The following is an 18,845-nucleotide window of genomic DNA, read 5'->3' as shown; positions in this document are numbered from 1 at the left end:
ATTTGAGGCAATGAAAGGAAATAGATTCCAGAGACACACAACCTTCAGTTGAGTTTAGTTTCCCCAGGACCACCCACATGGTTTTTTTTACCCAAATAATGTGGTGCACCAACCCAGCACTTCACTGTGCTCTTTGGTGGACTTAAATCAACAGCATTGGAAAGGTTGGTAAGAAACACACTGGCCTAAGAAAGGTTTCTGTTTATTCCTGAAGTGCCTTAGAAATTAAACATTGTACAAAATGGGACACTTTTAAAAAAATAAAATAAGTAATGCTACATCATTTAGCACAAGTAACATTACTCATGTAGCAGAGCAACAATGGAAGAAAGGAAAAGGCTTTGGAAAACCAAAGAAGCAACCCCCAATTCATATCTGGCCAAGCTTCACCTGGCATCCCAAAACACTCCACAAGTAACATCCATGAGCAGCTCCATATGGAGTCCCTATGAAGATAAATTCCATATCAGTATTTTCAGGAGCCCTGACAAACCTGCTGGAGGAGTAATGACTTGCATTCTACTGTCACTGCTGTGCTGATCAAAAATAAACTGGTGACTGCACATAATAAACCAGAGCATTCTTACAGCATCCAGGAAATAACCCCTTGCAGCACTGGAATCTTCCTGCTATCCCCTCAATCCCATGGCTTCTTCATGCACTCTGAAGTCCATTTTGACTCTAAATTGCAAAGTGTGTTAACTCCTCTGGCTCCAACACACTCTGCCTCCCTGTAGGTAATTCTCTCTTTAGGACCTGCCCACATACTCCAGTTTGCAGCTCTCTGCTACATTTTACAAAAGGAAATTGAAGGAAATATTATAACTTTGATATAAAATTAGATGAAAATTTCCACTGATAGTATTTCCATAAACATTTTATGTAACAAAAAATCAATTGCTATCTTTAAATAAATCAAGTTTGCTGTTTTTGAATGTCTATATACATTATAAATACATACACACACAATTAAAACCCTGACATGGTAGAGTCTTGTGTCTGCCTGAAAGATGTCACAAAGAAGGCTTTGAGAACCAAAATCTTCTCGGATGTATGATTTAGCACCTCAGGCAAGTTTGGAAACATCTTCATACTGGATATCTTCAACTCTGCGCCCTTTTAAAGGTCCCTGGAGAATGACAAAAAAAAAAAACCAAACATCATAACATAAAATTGTTTCTTGAATTCTCAACAGGGAGATTATAGTAGGAGAAGTAAAGAGGATTTGTTCATGATACAATGTTCTTTGATTAATAATTTTCAGCCTGACCACAGAATGTGACCAGGCCTCAACACCATGCCAGAAACTCTTTCACTTTCAGTTTGCTTTTAGTGCCAAAGTTCCTCCCTCTCATCAGGGCATCTGCACAGTCTCTTCCCAAATCCTCCAGAATCCAACCTGGGCTGAGTTTGTGCAGCCCTTCTTTGAATTGCAAGCTGTGTTTAAGAAGATTGACAGTGAGCCAGTGTCATCTGTGCTTTATCAATCAGTTTAAAGATTGGTTTTGCAGAGCAGAATAAAGAAAGAGCCACACAGACATGGTGGCATGGACTGACTGTTAACCATAACTGTTAACCATAAACCAGACAAAAAATGAGCACATAAAGCCCCATATCAATCTGGAAAAGGCAGGAGTAAATTCACATCCTTGCATATTTTGCATTTTTTACCTTCCCACAAAACAGTCCCACGACAGCCATGTTCAAAATAAACACACAAAATATTTTCCAAATCTCTTGCAAGTTCAAAACTTGCTAAGTTCAGCACCCTAGCATCTTTTTGAAGATTCTTAGCAAACAGCAAAGAATAAGCCTGTGACAGGTGGGAATATGTGGCTGTTGATAGGTGGGGGCTGTCCACAGAACTCTGCACACCACAAATCCCACCTGTAAGGCAAGATTAAGGATAACATGGTTCTTTCTGAAAGCTCTCCATGTACAGATGGAAAACTCTCTGTAAACAAGAGCTTGCAATGTCTGGTACTTACTGAGTCAATTGTTATTGTCACTGAAAACCTCTTCTCATTGATAGACTCCAAAATGCCTTCATTTCCCCTGTAGCCACCATTTAATACCATCACTTTCTTGCCTGAAATAGAAATAGGAAAAATTACAAAACAGGGTTCCAAACTTCTGCTGGAAAGTTTTTCCCCATCTTTCTTATAAACCCCCTGTAAGTATTTGAAGGTGCTTTAAGGTCTTCACAGGCTGAAAAACCCCAACTCTCTCAGCCTGTCTTCTCAGGAGAGGTTATGGTACCTTCAAGTGGATGAATTATAGTATAAAAGAAATTAAATATAAGTTTTGCAGTGGCAGAAACTGAAAACAGAAGGAAACAGCTGTACCTGGTGCTGGTATTACAGTTTCTAGATGTGTCTGATCAAGCTTCAGCTTGTCCCCAGAGTCAATCACCTTCACAACTGCTGTGTATTTGTCAATCACTTCCTGTTTTGAAAGGCAAACAGAAATACCAAACATTTTTCTCTAAATTTACATTTCAAAGTTAAAAAACTTTGGCATTGTGACTCTGCAATTCTGCATTTTCAAAACCAGGAAAATGCAAGGGCTTCAGCCTGGAGATTTTATGTGCAAATGAGATCCTGCAGCTTGAAATATCAGTGCAGAACTGTCTTGGGTTAAAATTCAACTGCACTGCTGTTGTCACATCCCATGGATACAGGGATTATTATTATGGACGTGTTAATAGGGACAAACTACACAGGCCAAAACTGTGCTTAAGAAAAGATCACTGAATAGATGCCCTTAAACCAATTCAGAGGCTCACAGCCTGTCCAGAGTAAGTCCCAATACAGGTGAGGTGACATTTCAGTCCTCAACAGTGTTGTCTTAAGGCTGAACAATCAGCACAAAGAAACAAATCTCCCTAAATTATCTAATTCCAGAAAAGCCAAACCAGTGTTCCCCATAGCCCACCTTACCTTAACAATTGCCTTCTTCTTGTGGTATTTCTCTCCAAGCTTTTTTGTTACAATTTTTACAATAATTTCCTGGGAGATTTGAAAGGAGAGAAAAAATAAAATAAAGTGCCAAAACATGCAAACAATTCTACAATCTAAATTAACAGTACAGCAGAGTGCAGGAAGCAACAATAGTGAAGATGTGGCTTTCAGGAATTTGTGTATATTGTCAAATTACTGGCTCAAAGTAGCATCCCTCAAGACTTTCTTGGGTTTCTTTGACACATACAGTTATACTTGAATTCACAATCTAATGTGACAGCCCTCAATGGGTCAAGAGCAGGAAAGGGCAGATAAGTGTGAATTTAGTTTGCAATCTGCTTTTGGATCTTTACACTAATAAAAAATGGCTTTAGAAATGCAGAATTGGCTGGATTTGGTATAACAATTTTAAAGTCACTTACAGGCTGTAACCAGTAGTCTCTTCGAGATGTTCTTTTCTTCTCCTCTTCAAGCTAAAGAACAACAAATAATCACCATTTACTTCTTCCTTCCACTGCTGTCCCATGCCTTTGATCAGCTCTGAACCAATTCTCCAGCCCCATGTCATGTGGGGAACAAAAACAATCCCCAAACCCTAAATTAGGGTGAGTCAGTATAGTCTTGCCTCATAAATCCATTGGATGAATCCAGGAACTCATGACAAAATGATGGTGATTTGTATTTTGTTTTTTGCAAGTGTTTCTAGGTATTTTCTTCTCTTGCAAAATCTGTATTCCTTTACTTCCCAACACCTTAGTCATCTGGGGAATAGGCAGAGTTGAGCAGCCAGTTTTATGAAGAAATGAAACCAGTTTTATGGGGAAATGAAATTATTTTGCCTGGTAAGATGTGAAAGTTGGAATTCCATGTGAACTGAAGGTCTGAGGTCACTTCAAAGGTGAAGTGGACATTGTCACAGGGCCACAGAAACAGATCCTGCATGATTATTACCTCCATGATCTCATCCAGTGCAGATTTCTTCTTTTTCTCTTTGGACTGACCAGAGCTATGAGCTACTTCTTTTCTTTTAACTGCCCCCTCCACCATCTTCAGTGCATTCTGTCCAAGGACACTGCTGGAAAAGTAAGATGGTGTTTTCACAGCAGACCTAACATTTTTTCCCCTCTCCCAAGATGCATTTGAAGAGCTGGTTGTGCTGCTCTGCTTGATTTCAGTTGTCCCAGTCCCCTTGCAGACCCTACACAGCTCCTCCTCTAGAACTGATCTCCTTGGGGTGCAAACCCCATGTCCACTGAGGGTCACTGCTGGCAGTGCAGCAGAATGGACACAGCCCCATGACCAGGTCACCACTGCACAAACAAAAAGTTGATCAAGGTCTTGAGTTCAGCAAAGAAGACAAAAGCTGGTCTGCAAGTAAGGTTTTCAAATTTGAAAGCACAAACTTTAGAGAAGCCATCTGGACAGAGGAACTCTCAGACCGGGCAGATATCTAGAACTCCTTCCAGACAGAGATATTGAGCTTATCTGGCAATGGGAGAAAACACCCTGGAATCTGTAGAAAAGAGCTCCACACTCAGCAACCAAATGTCACCTTCATAACCATATTCAAAACAGGCAAACAGCCTAACTGTGCAAAATAAAGAGCAATCAGCAGAAAAAGTTACATCTCAGGGATCAGGGAACATCTAGGTAAAGTGAGAACTGCCCATGGGCAGCTTCAGTTCAGCCATTTTTATAACAGGCATTTGAACACAGTAAAAAAATTTAGATATTGTGTCAACTCAAAAGATGAAGGCAGCTGCTCTGAGGTGAACAGTGATGCAATAATTAATATGGCCTTAGGACAAATTGCATGCTCTGCCTGTGGTGAGGATGTTGGATATACACCCACAGGGAAGATACCCCACAGGAATGAAGAGACAGGAATTGCAGTACAAGTAACTTTAAGAGAAAAACTATATTTCAGAGAAAATCTGAATAATCAAAATTGCACATTAAATCACAAATCAAATAGCAAGTACTTAAAAAAATCTCATAAAGGGGCAATATACAATTAAAACATAACTGCAGTGTCCATATTTAAGAAGATAAACATATCTAGCTGTGAACTTACTACCATTTCAAAGTTTACAGATAAGTATTTTGTATATGCTGTGAAGAAATTAGACTACTTGATATAGGATTTCACATTTGGCCAAATTTTAGCAAGGACCTGCAGTATTCCTCACTGAAACTATTCAAGTGAGAGTCTGGATTAAGTTTCAGAACCATCTTAAGCACAACTCAATGCTTAGGGATAATTTACAAGTTTTCCTTAAAGCCTGCAATCTGTCTCTATTATTGCAAAGAGCTGCTTTACTGTCTCATTTTCTGCCTGGCATATATCCCATCAGATACCTTATCTAAGAGCTGAGTGAGATGAAGGAAAAGCTTTCTTTTACCTGGAATACATTTAATTACAATATTGCCTTACATGAGAAGATGTACTACTCATCAAACAGTTCCCCAGGCTGCTGTAAGTCAGTATTATTTGCATTATTGATCCCTTTTGTCCTGCATTGCTTGTGGTTACACAGTGACAATTAAATTCCAGAGCTCTGGGAAGATTTATTTCAGGCAGATTTAGCTGCTTAAACGATGACCAAAGAAAGTATTGTCTCCAATTAGACAAGGCAATGAAACCTTTTAGGAACCAAAATTAACCAGTCAGGAATATCCATTCATAGAAGGCAGCTGGGGCTGGATGGCATCACTGCAAATGCTTTGGCTGGATCCCTTTCCCACCCTCCATGGAGGAAGCTGTAACTAACTATTATTTTATGGGCATCTGAATTCAACAAGGCTCCTCACAGCTCCCATTTAAGATACACCCACTCATCATTTCAAATACAAAACCAACCATGAAGTCACTCAGTCACCCTTGTGAATACCGACAGAGGATGACAGATTAGACTCCAAATATTTCAGGACAAGACAAACCTTCCTGTTCACACAAATATCACTGTCATAGAAGTTCTTTAAGGATTGGCCTTAAATTCTTTTCTCACCTTGTTTTAGAAGATGCTGCAACTGAAGAACTTGCTCCTTTGTTTAAATTAAATGTAACTAAAAAATAAAGAGACGTTACTCTATTTCTATCTTTACGAATAACTGCATTGAAGGATGTTAACAATTTTTAAAATCCGCAAATAGAAAAGAAGCACAAATTTGAAAATATTTACTAATCTATATTTTGGTTTAGCTTTTAAAGTAAATTAAATTTTGTAATACAGAATACTCTGTATTTCCATTTTCTAGTGCTTTTTATGACTGATCTCAAAGCATTTTATGAAGAACCAAGCAGGCTTCAATGCTCATTTCATTTGAATCAGTTCCAAAATCTCACAAAATTTTCTCATTTTTACTGATTTCACAGAATCAGCTCCAGTAGGTTCCAGAAAATTACATCCATCAAAATCTAGTTACCTTTTTCTTCTTCGTTTTCTCTGTTCAGTTCAGTATAGACTGGCATTTCCTGCCAAAAAACACAAAGCACATTTAAAGAATCAAACAGAAAACTGAGTCAAGATATCATAATCATTGATTAGCTCAGTATTACAGACAGTAACTATAATATTCAAGCTGGTTTGATTTATAAAAGATCAAACTTGAAAACATCATCTCATTACAGGCTCCTGTGCAAAACTCTCCAGTTAACAGAGATGCTGCCTAAACTTGCTCAATTCCAGCATAAAAGGCAAGTGGCCTTGCTGCAGCAGTTTTCTCTACCTGAACCAGCATGATGTGACTGGTTTCTGGACAGACTGCTAACTCAAAGAAGGAAATTCTGGTATCTTTCCAATTTTTAAGCACCAAAGGCTCAGGCCATTTAAATTTCAATTAGTTTTAAATTAAGAAGCAGGTAATTGTTTACAACAGGATTTAAATGTACCCATCAATACCCAGGATCAAATGGGAGATTTTAGCCCCAGGCAACATGTATGGGGGTCATGGCATGATGCCCAGTAAACAGATCCCAAATAACCACACCAGCACCACCAAAACAGAACTTTTCACTTTGTGAACTTGATTATGCCAGAGCCCCCTGGTTATTTATCTCAGCCTTCTCCATGCACCAGGTACTTGTTATCTGCAGCCCTATTAGTTGTGAAATTCCATAAATGAAGACATGATGCAGCTTAATGGATTGTTTGCTGCCCCTTCCTAAATTCAAGAGTGATTTTTAAATCACTAATCACTGGAAGAGCAGTAATTATTACTTCCTTATTACTACTGCAAGCTAGGTACAATGTAACTCCAAGTTAGGAAGCAAAGGAAATACCAGTCAAGGATTCCAGCAGCATCAAATTCCCCACTGACTTAACCACAAGGAGCTTTGAGCTGAAGGTTCACACACAGTGCAATTTTTCTCACCAGTTCTTTCCCCTCCAAACCTCTTCTAACTTGCTGCTCAATGAATTTGGCAGTTTTTTCCTCATCATCAAGGTCCTGTTTCTTTTTCCTCTCTTGCTCTTGCTGCCTGCGAATGGTCTCTGGGTCCCTGTCGATGTACTGAATGTACCAGCCCTTAGGGGTCTCATCAACCTTGCAAAGACCTAAAAAGTCAAGGCAAAACAAAGTCAGATTAGTGTTAACAATATCAAGATCATTTTCAGTCCAAGTTTGTGGGAATCCTTAAAATCAGAGGGTTTTGGGAAAGCTGCAAAAGGCAGGCCTTAGGAACTGCAGAACTGCAATTAGAGCTAAGCAGTAGCCATAAGATTTGTCAGCAGAAAAGTGATATGAGATGTAGAAAGTAAGGACAAATAAAACTGTGTAATTTGTTCGCTGTAGCAATGTGGATACTTCACCAGAGACAACACACTCCTTACTGGGCTACTAAAACTGACTTTGAATTATCTGTAGCATGTGTTTCTGCCCTCAGATATGTTTGGACACATTCCAGTGTACATCACAAAGTGCATGAAGTGTTTTACAACCCTTTCCTTATTGAAGAAAATGTTTCCTTCCCACTGTTTTAACAAGGAAGAAGACAGAAATCTAACATGTATAAATGATACACACTCACAGTGTCATACTAAAGGAAATACTGCAGCACTGTGCTATTGTTACTGAGCCTGGCTAGAGTGACTTTCCAAACACTCTGTAACTGCTGGATGTATCCTGCAGAACAGAGCCAAAGTAAACTTTCTGTCACACCACAGTGCCATTTAATCTCTCTTCCTCCCACCAAACACAGAACTGCAGATCTCCAGCTTTAACCCTTCCACTAGGCCAGGAATGAAAATAACTGCTTGCCTCTTGTCAGATGTGGAAAGAATCTGTAATTTTTAAATGGCAACTGTTAGAAGCTGATTTAGAATTTAGCAATGTATCCAGTAAATCCAGACCAGCAGATGGAACAAGGAAAGGCTCACAACTGATGTACTTATCCCAGACTTCTAACATTTTCCACAAGCAAACTCCTAATGGTCAGCACAGAAATATGTCTGGAAATCTTTTCATGATATATACAGGAGGGGAGGGGAGGGGAAGAAAGAAAAAGAATTAGCACAAATATTTACTGATCAATTATCAGGAATTTAATTACCAAATAATTTTAAGATTTCCCAACCCTGAGCAGGTGCACTCACCTTCTCTCCCCAGCCATTTTGTAAAATCAGTCAGTGTCTCCCACTGTGTGGCATTCATGTGGATGTGCTCTCGATGGCTGATGTATTCATTGTACACAATATTATTGTGCACTCTCTTTGTTCCTAAAGCAAAGAAGTATTATTATTATTATTATTATTATTATTATTATTATTATGTGGCTTGCACTGAACCAACAAGACACTAAAACAAACAAACAAACAGGAAAATATTTACCAAATCTCCTCCTGAGCAATTCTAGGAAATCATTTCGGAATTCCCTTAGGAAATAAAAAAAAAGGTATTTTTAGTAAAACTTTAACAACTAAGAAGCAATTTTCTGTTGTCATTAACAAATAAACATCTGGAGTATAAATCTGATTATTCTTTTGAGCTGAGCATGACGATATTCAGACACATTTCCCTTTTTCAGTAGACCAGGATTAAATACAGGATGAAACACAACATGATACATGCACACACCTTAAATATCCAAGAGAGTAACAGCCTCTCAGAGGGATAAAATGGAGCAGAGGAATCTCAACACTTCCCACTAATTGCTGGCATTTGGTTACCAGGTGTCTTCCCAGGCTGACTGACACAGAGCACAGGGCAGGACAAAGGGCAGAGGAGTGGATGGGGCAGATGGATCACTCATCTCCCTGCTAATTCCAGGGCTGCAGCATAAAGCCTCACTTCAAACTCGTGCTGAGGACAGCTCCAGTCATCCCAGCTGTCATGCAGGTCAGCTGGACAAAGGCCTGGGAGAAGCTGGGGGATGTCAGTCCCTCCCCTGACTTGTTCTCTCTCTGTTTTGGCTCTTTTAGCTCATGTGTGTGTGGCAGTCACTCAGTGGGGACAGAAAGGTGATGTATTGGTAACGCAGCAACTTTAAACAGGATTAAAACGCGAGACAAAACTGTCAATTTTTACTAAAATCATGGCTTCTTGAAATCTCCTACCTAAAGTTTAAAGGTGGCAATGCCTAAATTTTCAATTACAAGAAAAGGTGACACTAACATGTATCACAACCAAGTGTCTTCAATAGGATGTTATTGGGCCTTAGGGGTGTGGCTGTGCAGACCTGAAATGGGGATAAAGATCTGGGTAAGAATACACAGAAAACTTACTCAGAGAAATAATCCATGAATTGCTGAGGATTTTCAGAAGCCAGCAGCAACTGCCTCTGGTGGGACTCAGACATGCAGTGACACTTGAAGCCATTCTATAAAGCAGAAATAAATACTTGGCTTGTCTTTGTCTCAATTTGCAACACTCATAGAATGAAGAGAGTATTAAATCCTACAAGTAAACTCCTACAGGTGTGATCGCAGCTCCCACTTTGTTCCCTTCAATAATACTGGGAAAGAAATTGGTGGGACAAGGGACAATGACTTTAAACTGATAGAGAGCAGAGTTAGATAAGATATTGGGAAGAAATAATTCCCTGTGAGGGTGGGGAGGCCCTGAGGCTTCTCAGGTTGCCCAGAGAAGCTGTGGCTGTCCCTGGATCCCTGGCAGTGTCCAAGGCCAGGCTGGACAGGCTTGGAGCAACCTGGGACAGTGGAAGGTGTCCCCGCCCATGGCAGAGGTTGGAAGCAGATGATCTTTAAGGTCCTCCCAACCCAAACCATCCTGTGATCCCATGAGATAGGAGCTGTCACACGAGCTGACCTGAACCAAGGGGCCCTGACCCTGGGAGAACCGGGACTGGACGTCCTCAGACGGAGATCGGAGCCGCCCGCAGGACCGGGGACCCCAGCGCGCCCCCATTTACCTCATCGCGGCACTGCTTCTGGCACATCTGGCAGTACCAGCGCAGCTTCTGCAGCCCCTTGGACTTGATGCGGTTGGCGATGGCCTTGGGGCTGAGGAAATCCGACTTGCCCATGATGCCGGTCCCGTCCCGATCCTGATCCTGCTCCCGACCCGGCGCCGCTCCCGGTCCCGATCCCGCCCCCTCCGGAAATGGCGGCGGCGCCCTGGAAGCGGATCCCGGCGGGGCGGCGCAGGCGCGGTGCGGGCGCGCTGACCTTCAGCGGGGCTGTGGTGGAGGCGCCGCCATGTTCGCCCGGGGCGCCGCGGTCGTGCTGGTCCAGCCGCAATGGTACCGCCACGGGCTGGGACGGGCGCTGTGGGCACGGGGGAGCGCGTCCCGATGGCCGGGGTGGCCCTGCGGGGTGAGGGGGGGATGGCTTCCCTCGGCCGTGCGGCGCCTGGGGGCGGCGGGGTCGCGGCCGCAGGCGGCCCTGAGGGGCTGCGGGCTCTGAGGAGTGGTGGCGGAGCCGGGACCGGGAGATGAGGGCAGCGGGGACCCGCAGGGATGGAGGGTCCGTCCTTGGTGGGGGTGGGTGAATGGGACAGGCAAGGGTTGAAGGACAGATTTGGCAGGAGACCCTGCTCTGGCCAGGAAATGGTGCGGCTTCCTATGCTTCATTTTAATAGAATTTAGAAACGAATTGCACTGCACGAAGCTTTGTTTAAAATTATTTTTTTATTTCTAATTTGCCCTTCTAATGCCCTCGTTTGCCCCGTGTCATTAACCAAGGCGGTGGGTAACGCGTTAAAGCGTTCTGTGTCCTGGGCCAGTTCTGGCCCCTCAGTTCAGGGAGGACATTGAGGTGCTGGAGCGAGTCCGGAGAAGGGCAGTGGGGTTGGAGAAGGGGCTGGAGAAGGGTCCGGAGAAGGGCAGTGGCACTGGGGAAGGGTCCGGAGAAGGGCAGTGGCACTGGGGAAGGGTCCGGAGAAGGGCAGTGGCACTGGAGAAGGGGCTGGAGAAGGGCAGTGGCACTGGAGAAGGGGCTCAGGTCCTCTGGAGAGCAGCTGGGGGAGCTCAGCCTGGAGAAAAGAAGGCTTGTGGTGACCTTATCACTCTATAACTCCCTGACAGCAAAGTGCAGTCAGGTGGGAGTTGGCCTTTTCTGCCAGGCAGCCAGCGGCAGGACATGATTAACACAGGTCTAGGTTGTACATTAGGAGCAATTTCTTCACAGAAAGTGTAATTAGGCATTGGAATGGGCTGCCCAGGGAGGTTGAGGAGTCACCGTCCCTGGAGGTATCTGGAGGAAGACTGGATGTGGCACTCGGTGGTTTAGTTGATAAGGGGGTGTTTGGTCATAGGTTGGACTTGATGATCTCAGAGGTCTTTTCCAACCTCATTGATTCTGTGAAATTATACAGGTAGGGAAGGATGAAGGTGTGCATGCAAGCCACAGGTCAGAGTGGCTGCAGCAAATCTTTGAATTTCCATCACTCTGAAAGGGACTTGCCCTTGGGAGGTGTTGGTTTGTGGAGACCTAGTGAATTATCCTAATTTCTCCTGCATTCCTTTGCAGGGGCCAAGTCAGGAATATGGCAACGCTAAAAGACAGTAAGTAAAGGTTTTGTCTGCTCTTGAGAGGGGAAAATGTTGCAGGAAAACCACATGTTAAAATATAATTCTCTTTATCCTCTGTTGGGTAAAATGATTGTGATACATAATGATATACAGGCCTGCAGTGCTAATTACATTAAACAAGTGTCCTTCAGAAGAGGTTTTAGCAGTAATTTAGATGTCTTTTTATAGTTTTACTCAAATAGATTTTAAAAAATATTTTTATCATATGTGCTAAACCAGGTTTCTGCTTACCTCTAAGAGTTACCTTAATTTCTCTTTTGTTTCTTTCCTTGTGCTTTTATGAAGCATTTGGGGGGAAAAGGGATTGACTGAATGGTTTTTGTGTGAGAATGCTTCCTTAAGCCATCCCTCATAGTTCTTAAACAGGGATATTGCCTTGGAATTGTGCTTGTCAATGGGATACCTGTTTTGGTTTCTTTTTCCATTAGTGTTTTTATAAATGTCATTTTACCACAGTCTAAATAGAGAAGGAAGTTTATTCTGTCTTCATACTGTGGGGACTTTTTGTTTATTTTCTCTGCTTGTCATCTGTGAAAGAAGACATTATACCTCAAATAATATATTTGTGAAACAGGTAGATTTGGAAGTAAAGAGAATGGCAAATAGACTTCATAGTGGGATAAATATTAAATGAATGTCATGTCTGAAAAAAATAATGTCTGTATTGTAAAGATGAACTTGTGTCAGCTATGTTCTTACATCAACGTCTCTTATGAGGTTTATTTGTGTGCTGTTTGTTTATTTGTTTCCTCTTCTTTGAGGAACGTGGCAAAATCTTTCTGGATGGCTCTTGCTGGCAGATTGTTGTTTGGGTTTGAGTTGTTATACCCAGTACAGTCTCTGACCTTGAACCCTTAACCCTGCAGTCACCAGGCGTTTGAAGTCCATCAAGAACATCCAGAAGATCACCAAGTCCATGAAGATGGTGTCTGCAGCCAAATATGCAAGAGCTGAGAGGGAGCTGAAGCCTGCCAGGGTCTATGGAACAGGAGCTCTGTGTGAGAGAAACATCTTGCACTTCATGATGGGGGAGCAGAGGAGGAGGTTTTCATACTGGTGATAAAATGCCAAGGCTTTTTAACCTTCCAGTAGTCTGTTTGCACAGTGAACTTCACTGATGTGATCAGAGCTGTGACTGGCTTTGAAATGTTTCTTGCTCACATCTGGTCTGACCATGTGCAAGCTTGGAACAATTGCAAAGGAAATAAAATTAATCTAGCTGAGATCTGGAGCCTCTTTGGTATTGGTTTTAGTTAGAATAATTCAGAGCATTTTTTATTACTTACTTTCTTTTTTTTGCCACCCTTGAAAAATGTAATTTTTTTTTTTTTTCAGCTCTTTATGAGAAAGCAGAAATAAAGGCACCTGAGGACAAGAAGAAGCATCTCCTCATTGGTGTGTCCTCTGACCGAGGCCTGTGTGGTGCTATCCACACATCCATTGCTAAAACCCTGAAGAATGAGATTACCAACCTCTCAAATGCAGGGAAAGAGGTTATGGTGGTTGGAGTAGGTGACAAGATCAGAGGCCTGCTTCAAAGGTAAAAAGGATGGGGCCCAAAAGTGCAGTTTGGAGTTTTGTTTTCTGTGGTAGAAATTTCAAGACTGGCAGGAAATTGCATTTAAGGGAACTGTGTTAAATTCAAATTCCTGCAAAAAAAATCTGCAAATACTCAGAAGGTGGTTTTGATACACAATTTGGGAAACTGTTACACAGCACTGTTATATTCTTGAAATAAAAGTCTGAAAGCTGGCAACTGGTGCTGTTACATGTGTGTATTGTGAAGCTGTGGTAATTTAACTAAAGGCAAAGTTTCTTTCTGACTCTACTTCAGTAAATTGTTTCATTCTAAACACTCCTAAGTTACAGTTACTTCTAGTAAGTCTTGCTGCTCTTGTACTTCAGAGCATCCACTTGGCTCTAACACAGGTTTGTTGTTGCTGCAGGACACATGGCAACTATTTCCTGCTGACATTCAAAGAGGTGGGACGGAGACCTCCGAGCTTTGGGGACGCTTCAGCCATTGCTTTGGAGCTGTTAAACTCTGGGTATGAGTTTGATGAAGGCTCTGTCATCTACAATCGCTTCAGGTAAGGTGGAACTGAAACTTCACTGGGAAAATAGCTGGCAGAATGCCTCAGAGAGTATATTGGCCCAATGAAGTTGTATGAAAACTGACTGTCATTTGGCATATTCACTTTACTTCTTGATTTTGTTGTTTGTCAAGAACTGGGCTGTTTTTTTTCTGTGGTTGGAACTCCCTTTTAACTTGTGTATAGCTGTTATATTTACAGTCAACACATTATTATATCCACATGGTATCCAAGATCTTTTCATCAGGGTTATCACAAAACTTTGTGGCATTGGAAAGCCAGAATTTGTCTATTCTAATTTGATTTGAACCATTCAGTTTAGAGTCAGTTCAGTTGAACTGAAGAGCCTGTTTTGCTCTTTTTATGCAGGTCTGTCATCTCTTACAAGACTGATGAAAAACCAATCTTCTCCTTTGAAACTGTGGCTGGCTCTGGTAAGTAGGGAGCTAGAAACCACCAGTTACATGCAGTGATAAATCACAAGAAAAGCACTCTTAAAATGGGAATATGATATTAAAGCATCTTATTATGGTGCTTGTATCATAGTTTAACAGATGGTTTTGTCTTGGTCTAAATCAGTCCAAGGCTGGCTCACAAAGGTGCTGCGGGGCAAGGAGGTTAAAAGGAAAGGTGATACTAATTCTGGTTTGAGATTCTGTCTCAAGCAAGATTTGTGCATATGTAAATTCTGTCAGTTCCAAAATTTTCAGCACTGAATAGTCTGAGTAGTGAGTGACTTTTCACTGCTCACTAAAAATACCCCCAAATGCAGCATTGTGTGGGAAGGTTAAACATAATATGGCAATAATGTATTTTGCTTTGGTCTGACTTTCTAATATTGAATTGAAATCGCTAAAAGAATTATAACTAGCATAGAGATTCTGAAGGTACACATAATATGTTCAGAAAATCCCTCTGTTCTGCCTTAAGTATTGAAACAGCCCAGCCAAGGAAACTTCTCCATGTCATTGCATTTTGCTGGAAGTAGTAAATCCTGGCTGTGTGTAAGCCTGCTGCTGCATGTTTTGCAGAAAGCCTGAGTATCTATGATGACATTGATGCTGATGTGCTGAGGAACTACCAGGAGTTCACGCTAGCAAACATTCTGTACTACTCCCTGAAGGAATCCACCACCAGCGAGCAGAGCGCCAGGATGACTGCCATGGACAACGCCAGCAAGAATGCCTGTAAGCTCCTCCCTGCTTCTCCAGGACTTCAGTTGTTCAGCAGGAAAGTGCTGACCTCCCTTTGTGTGATACTTCACTTCAAAAATCAGCTGTTTGCTATCTTAATTCCATTTTGAGTTATTTTTTCGAGCCAGTTGAACAGATTTTGTTTCAAACTGTATTTAGTCCCTAGAAAGAGGGATTGCTGCCAAGAAACAGGCCTAGGACTGGAAATGCAATAACAGATTATTTTAAAAGGCATATGAAATACTAAACTAGTCTTGTAATGGCTAAATATTCTCTATGCTCCTTTCATGTGGCTGCTCTGAGGATTTCCTGAATTTTTATAAATCTGTACTTACTCGTTCGGCAAATACAATTAGTGCAGTGCAATTTAAAGGTGGGAAAACAAACAATAGTTAAAAAATCATCTGTCATGGAGCAAGTAGAGAATATGTAGGTATGCTTTGGAGGGATACTGGTGATTGTGTGAAGCTGATGTGATGTGCAGTTGGGCTGCCTGCAGTGGTAGGCATGGCTCTGATGACTAACTTGAGAGAAAGAGGTGATACTGCTGTGTTTAGAAATAATTGAGAAGAAATATTGAGAAAAATCTGTCTCCATTTGCCACAACTTGAAGGAAAGAACAATGCAGTTAATTGACAGTGAAATCTAATTTCAAAACAAATGATGCCTGCTTGTCTTGTGTTACAATAAGCTATGTCATGCCTGGTATTTACAAGTCTGCCAGCTGTTCTGCAGATGTTTAAGTGACAAGCTGAATTCTCAGATTGTTTACTGGTGATATTACCTGTAGGGAAAAAATGTCAGGAGCACTCTGGTATTTGGCACTATTTGACACTTGCAAATGCCAAGAGGCACTAAGCCTTGTATTGCTACTTGGTATTGCAGTAGTTTACAAGCCTCTTGGATATTGTGCCCATCCAGCCTCTCTGTGTGTGCATTTATAGACATTTCTACACTGATTTTGTGTTTAAACTCCAACCTTGCCTTGCTGCAGCTGAGATGATTGACAAGCTGACCTTGACCTTCAACCGCACCCGTCAGGCCGTCATCACCAAGGAGCTCATTGAGATCATCTCTGGTGCTGCTGCTCTGTGAGTATTGGTGGGAAGGTGCCCTCAGAGCTCTTGCAGTCATGTGCTGCTTGTGTGCCAGGGGAACAGGCAGATTTTGGGATTCCCTAAAACCTGGCATGGCTCCCAAGCTTTTCAGCTTGTGCAGTTCTACTAACCAGAGAGAAGTTTGGCAGTTTTTTCTGATCAAATGCAGTTTAAAAGCTGGTGAAACAGATCTTCAGCCTCACCATGCATCCTTGCTGGAGAGGTGAGGGTTTTCCTCCTGGCCTTTGGTGGATTTACCCTCTCCTCCCTTTTACCTGGACATTTCCTACTTTGCCTGGTCAAATAGCCCAGTAGTGTTGAGTGAGGGAGAGCAAATGGTGTGACTGAAATGCTTTTGGATAAATCAGGTGTTCAGAAGCTGAGAGTTTGGGGCTGGGTTTGCAAAGAGGGAATTTCCACAATATTTTATATTTTCATATGGAATATGTATTTTACTTGAAGTTGAGCATTTTGCTTGTCTGCCTGAGGATGAGGTTTTGTGCAGGTGTGTGTGCTGCAGGTTACAAATGTGTGGGCTTAGACCACAGTTTGTAACTGCATGTAGCTCATGTGTATTACTGTAACAGTTAAAAATTTCTGCTCTGTATGGAAATCCATGTGTTCATATCCTGTGTATTGACAGAATGCCTGGAATCTGTACTTTGTATGATTTTGGTGCTGTATTGTGCTCCTCACAATACATTTGTGGTCATAAATCCATGCAGAGTTTTGCCTGAATTTGCATGAGTTGCTTCCTAACCTGCTTGTTTTGTTTTCTCTCATAATACCATAACCAGGGATTAATCGGAAAAAGCGCTTCAGCCAAAGCCAAGAGGTAAAGTTGTGTCACAGAAACTGGATTGTGTTTGAAATTAATGAACACAGAAAATATGAAATCAGATTAGGAAGTCAGAATTAAATGGTTTTGGTCAGACAGAAACTTTTTTCCTGAACAGCTGTGAAATTGGACATTTTTAGTTTGAATTTGTCCAAAGAGTTCTTAATTTTCACTAATTTTAAGGAAACTATGTCCATGGGAGCATAATCTCATATGAATTATAATTTTCTGTGGGGTTTATTTTGTTCTCTATTATTGGATATTAATTTGCAATTACTGTTTGAATTTTTGCATAGTGGCCTGACTTAATGCAATTGCTTAAAAATGTCTGTATATAAAGACATACCTAAAGAGGTTTCTGTACTAACATGAACATATTCAAAATCTAAAATATAAGAAAAATTTTGAAATTTAAAATATAAGAAAAAAATAGATTTGATGAATAGTTGGGGGGTGGTAAGGAATATTAGTGAAGTATTCAAATTGGGGAAGATAGGAGTTTAAAATAAATACATAAATAGATGGAAAGGTTTTAATTTGTTTCAATTTTCCTTACAGGTGAAGAGGAGCTCTTCTGAGCATATGTGGTTTAGCCTGCCCCTGTGTCTGTGTTGACAAGACTGCTCTGTTATCTTGTGAAGAAGTGGAAAAGCCCCAGAAATCTGTAAATTCTTAAAATAAACCACCTCCATGAAAGAGATTCTTTTGCTTGTCTGTGGAACAAATGCTCTTGGAGTCTAAATATCTGGGTTTGGCTTGGGTGTGCTTTGAAACTTTATTTTTTAAGTCTGTGCTCTACACTTTTAATTTATTTGCCACATGAAACATTTAAGTGGATGTTTCTTTTGAAGAGTGGAAGAGATTTTCTGACTTCACCCTGCTTTGGAAGATGAAGTGACCTATTTTGGGAGGTGCATTGCATTGTGGGCTGCAGGAGGAGACTGGAATAACCTCTGCATCACACAGCTGGAACACTGATCTCTTCTTTTCATTTTGTATTGCTACTGTTTGCAGATGTTGAATTTTTAACATTAACTGATGTGATTATGTGAGTCACTACAGAGGTTGTTCAGAATGCACAGTTTAAAGCACGGTCAGTGTGTGCAGAGAAATGTAAATGTCAGAGGGCTGGGGCACCTCTGCTTGGAGACACCCTGAGAGCTGCAGAAGAGAAGGTCCCAGGGAGACCTTTCAGCATCTGAAGGGGATCCAGGGGAGCTGGGGAGGGACTCTGGATCAGGGCATGGAACAGGACAAGGGGCAATGCATTTAAACTGATGGAGGGCAGGGATAGACTGGATATTGGGAATAAATTCTTTACTGTGAGAGGGTGAGGCCCTGCCCAGAGAAGCTCACGCTTTGGTGGATGTTAACTAAACCAGGAGCTTCAGGACTTGGTTCAGAGTCCAGGTCATCTTCAGGCTGCAGATGGGAGATGTGAATGTGACAGACTACTGATAAAGCAAAATGCTAATTTATGAACTAATTAGGTTTTCATACTAGAGTTCTGCTACTTACAGTTCTGTCCTCCATGCTCTGATTAGTTACATGCAGCTTCTTAGTTTAGCTCTTGTGTATCTCCACAGCCACCACTGTAAGAGCTCTGCTGCTCCTCTCTGCACCTTCTATACCACTCAGTTACTGTAAATTTTCTTTCTGGATTCTTTCTGCCACT

General features: G+C 41.5%; 2 protein-coding genes across 5 annotated transcripts; one reads left to right on the top strand and one right to left on the bottom strand.

Annotated features, from left to right (window-relative positions):
- Positions 1–224: 224 nt before the first annotated feature.
- KIN (Kin17 DNA and RNA binding protein) lies at positions 225–10,489 on the bottom strand. 2 transcript variants are annotated; one of them, XM_058805486.1, is made up of 13 exons: positions 10,330–10,489; positions 9,683–9,777; positions 8,790–8,833; positions 8,555–8,677; positions 7,335–7,516; positions 6,387–6,435; positions 5,969–6,026; positions 3,912–4,035; positions 3,383–3,433; positions 2,940–3,008; positions 2,346–2,445; positions 1,989–2,089; positions 225–1,129 (listed from the first exon to the last, which is right to left on the bottom strand). In XM_058805486.1, the coding sequence occupies exons 1-13, from the start codon at positions 10,441–10,443 to the stop codon at positions 1,067–1,069; spliced, it is 1,173 nt and encodes a 390-aa protein (XP_058661469.1). In that variant the 5' UTR covers positions 10,444–10,489; the 3' UTR covers positions 225–1,066. The 2 variants fall into 2 exon arrangements, with proteins under 2 accessions (XP_058661469.1, XP_058661470.1); XM_058805487.1 differs by having other exon boundaries at positions 3,912–4,032.
- Positions 10,490–10,580: 91 nt separating this feature from the next.
- On the top strand, positions 10,581–17,866 carry ATP5F1C (ATP synthase F1 subunit gamma). Of its 3 annotated transcripts, XM_058805371.1 has the most exons (10): positions 10,581–10,659; positions 11,888–11,922; positions 12,816–12,947; positions 13,285–13,489; positions 13,896–14,039; positions 14,412–14,476; positions 15,074–15,229; positions 16,230–16,326; positions 17,130–17,167; positions 17,729–17,866. In XM_058805371.1, the coding sequence occupies exons 1-9, from the start codon at positions 10,616–10,618 to the stop codon at positions 17,134–17,136; spliced, it is 885 nt and encodes a 294-aa protein (XP_058661354.1). In that variant the 5' UTR covers positions 10,581–10,615; the 3' UTR covers positions 17,137–17,167; positions 17,729–17,866. The 3 variants fall into 3 exon arrangements, with proteins under 3 accessions (XP_058661354.1, XP_058661355.1, XP_058661356.1); XM_058805372.1 differs by lacking the exon at positions 17,130–17,167; XM_058805373.1 differs by lacking the exons at positions 17,130–17,167; positions 17,729–17,866 and having other exon boundaries at positions 16,230–16,330.
- The last annotated feature ends 979 nt before the right edge of the window (positions 17,867–18,845 follow it).

Source organism: Ammospiza caudacuta, chromosome 5, assembly GCF_027887145.1.
Source record: "Ammospiza caudacuta isolate bAmmCau1 chromosome 5, bAmmCau1.pri, whole genome shotgun sequence".
NCBI classification, from domain to species: domain Eukaryota; kingdom Metazoa; phylum Chordata; class Aves; order Passeriformes; family Passerellidae; genus Ammospiza; species Ammospiza caudacuta.
The sequence above is the reverse complement of the archived record's forward strand: the minus strand, read 5'-3'. Positions and strand labels throughout refer to the sequence as shown.